This window comes from Anopheles darlingi, chromosome 3 (genome assembly GCF_943734745.1).
Source record: "Anopheles darlingi chromosome 3, idAnoDarlMG_H_01, whole genome shotgun sequence".
In the NCBI taxonomy this organism is placed as follows: Eukaryota; Metazoa; Arthropoda; class Insecta; order Diptera; family Culicidae; genus Anopheles; species Anopheles darlingi.
In genome coordinates this window covers 24,301,317-24,303,966 of record NC_064875.1, presented here as the reverse complement: position 1 = coordinate 24,303,966, position 2,650 = coordinate 24,301,317, and the positions used below count along the sequence as shown (strand labels likewise).

At 44.6% G+C, this 2,650-nt stretch overlaps 1 protein-coding gene and 1 non-coding gene across 2 annotated transcripts in view; both read left to right on the top strand.

Moving 5' to 3' along the window:
* The window catches only part of LOC125953795 (uncharacterized), a gene marked incomplete at its 5' end in the record, with an annotated part of 43,208 nt that extends 41,172 nt beyond the window's left edge, over positions 1-2,036 (top strand). The window contains one exon of the mRNA XM_049683575.1: positions 1,921-2,036. Within this exon, the coding sequence (XP_049539532.1) occupies positions 1,921-2,018 (98 nt within the window). The remainder of the gene's footprint in view (positions 1-1,920) is intronic.
* On the top strand, positions 1,598-1,670 carry Trnar-ucg (transfer RNA arginine (anticodon UCG)). The gene has a single exon. It is a non-coding gene; the product is annotated as a tRNA-Arg (tRNA).
* Positions 2,037-2,650: the final 614 nt, after the last annotated feature.

Below are 2,650 nucleotides of genomic sequence, written 5' to 3'. Positions count from 1 at the left end.
TCCACACCAGGAAATGCCACCATTACGCACCATCCTCTCAGGTCGCAGGTCAAACAGGTCCTGCCCAGAAGTGATGTCATGTCTTGTTAGCTTTTAACCTTCGTGCGTTCTCCTACGCTACGCATCCCGCATAACCCTCCCCCGGCATCCCTCAGGTCGCTCAGGTTCGCTCAAGGCATTATCAATTTCATGCTCGACAGATAAGTCCTCGGCGACTGGATAAGAAGCGGCAGCAATTTCTTTCCATTTCTTCCGCCGACTACAATTGTGATTCCAAAAATCACGCCCAATCCTCCTGGATGTGTTGGTTGGCTCCAAGATAAATAGAAAGAAACGACGCTCCTGTATTTCCTCACTCCTTGTGGGGGCAGGAGGCGCCGTGAACACAACAGAATGTCAACAGATGTCAAGTCACTGGGGATCAGGAATCGGTGATTCCTGAAGTGATTTGTGTACACACGGGGCACCAACCAACTTCCAACCAACGTGACGTCCGTCAGTCACCAGCACCAGCGTCTAGCAATTCGCTTTAAGAGAGTTTTTTTTGTCCTCTCGCTTACTGCGACTGTTGATTCGTCGCGGAAAAAAATGGCGAATAGCGGAATTGTCTTCAATGTTGTGACAGGACGGGCGCTGCTACACTCGAATGAAGCTCATTTTCTTTCCATTTTCCTTCCTGCTTTGCTCCAGTCCGGATGCTCCCAAAAACATTGTTTTCTTTTCAGAAACAGAACAAGAAAAGCGTTATGAAACCGAATGCCGAATCATCATTGTGATGGCAGAAAAGAAGCGAGAAGCGAGGAAGAGATGCAATGAGTGCTGCGCTGTAACATCTTGTTTTAATTAGTTTTTTCTCGCTTTCTCCACAGCCCTCATCCTCTCTTCCTTCCATTGCTTATCAGACGGCGAATCGGAGAACAAAAAAAGCGTTCCCTTTCTCACCAGCGAGCAATCATTGCCTCGATCTGTCGTTTCTATTTCGTTTAGGAATTTCCCAGAGTAATTTGCGTTTTTGTTGCGATTGGCCGGATGGCAAAAAAAAACGGAAGCACAGCACGCCCGTGAGCTGTACCAGTTGTGTGTTTCCTGTGCGCGCAATGTGAAAGCTCATGCCACTTTCTTGCTTTTCTTTTTTGAGACGCTTCCGGTGGGTGAACGTCTTGGGCTTTCATTTCGATGCCGATGGAAAACCAATGAATTCACTGTCAGTTTTGTGCCGGTCATCGAGAACAGTGATAAGCAATGCTTCCATCATTGTAATGCTGCAAAAAAATTCGTTTTGTTTGATGCTCATAAACGATCGATTTAAGTAATGCTTTTTTTGCTAAGATCGATACGTGATGGACGAATTGGGATTATTATCAACAAATGGTATGATTTAATATCTAATTAATGAAACTATCTCAAATGTTAAGGTTTAGTTAAGTCGTGCTATTACTACAGTACAAAGAAGTGACTGTCTTGTAGTTAGTGATAAGTAGTTGAATTGTAATGGTTAGGCATAACATTGCTCAAGTGCATAAAACAATTGGAATACTAAAAGCGACGTAATTAGTTAATCTAATTTATTCAAAATGACTGTCTCCGATAACCAACAGGCCGTGTGGCCTAATGGAGAAGGCGTCGGACTTCGGATCCGAAGATTGCAGGTTCGAGTCCTGTCACGGTCGACGCCGTCGCGTCATAGTGTCGAAGAGACACATTGTTTTTTACTCTAAACGCGTAGACCACAAGATGTATACGCTAATTGTATACAGTAAGTGCATTGAGCTTTGTTGTGTCTGCCAGACAGTTCTGAGAACAAAACAACGCACACAAACACACACACTTTACACCTCCCCTTAATACATCGACCCCCAATCGACGACCTCACCTACGCGCCTCTATGCAAATGAATGCAAATGGACCAATGTTTTGCAGGATTCAATTCAACCGTGAAACTCGATTATGTTAGATCCTTCGTTGGCGGTGGCAATGGAAGATGGGATCCGGCTTCAGCCGGAGATAGTCGGATTTAAGGATTCCCAAGCATCGGCATTTTGATTGATGTTTACCTTCGTAGCGATGTGCCGCGGTGTGTGTGGGAACGCACGACGTATGTGCTTCGCATCATATCTCGGTCTCGGTTTCGCTCTGATCCATCTCGTGCGGTTTGTTTTCATTTCCCTGTCCGACTACGTAAACCCGCCGCAAAATTTTCTCGCTAGGGTTTCCGGACCCGGGTCCACCAGACAGATCGATCGATTATGGTAAGCAGCTCGCTAGTCGTGGAGATGATGTATAGCTTATCAGTATTCATGTAATCATCATCAGTATCAGGCCCATCGATCCCTCACCGTATGGAGGCGCTTCGTGAGAAATGGAAGTTGATTTGAATAATTAACCAATGCTGTTATTGGTAGCTATTGGTAGCTCTGGTCTTGGCCTTGGCTTGTTCTGGATCAAAGTCTAGCTTCAGAGATAGTTGACTTATCATCGGAATTGCCGAGTGTTTGAAAGTAGAGCTTCTAAATTATCATTAGTTTAGATTAATTAGTTTACAGAAGTTATCAATCTTCCCGCTTCCAATATTTTCCAACATCCAACTCAAGCGTAAATAATAAAGAAGGTAATCCATTGTAACCTCATACCGTCAATCGCTGGTACGATA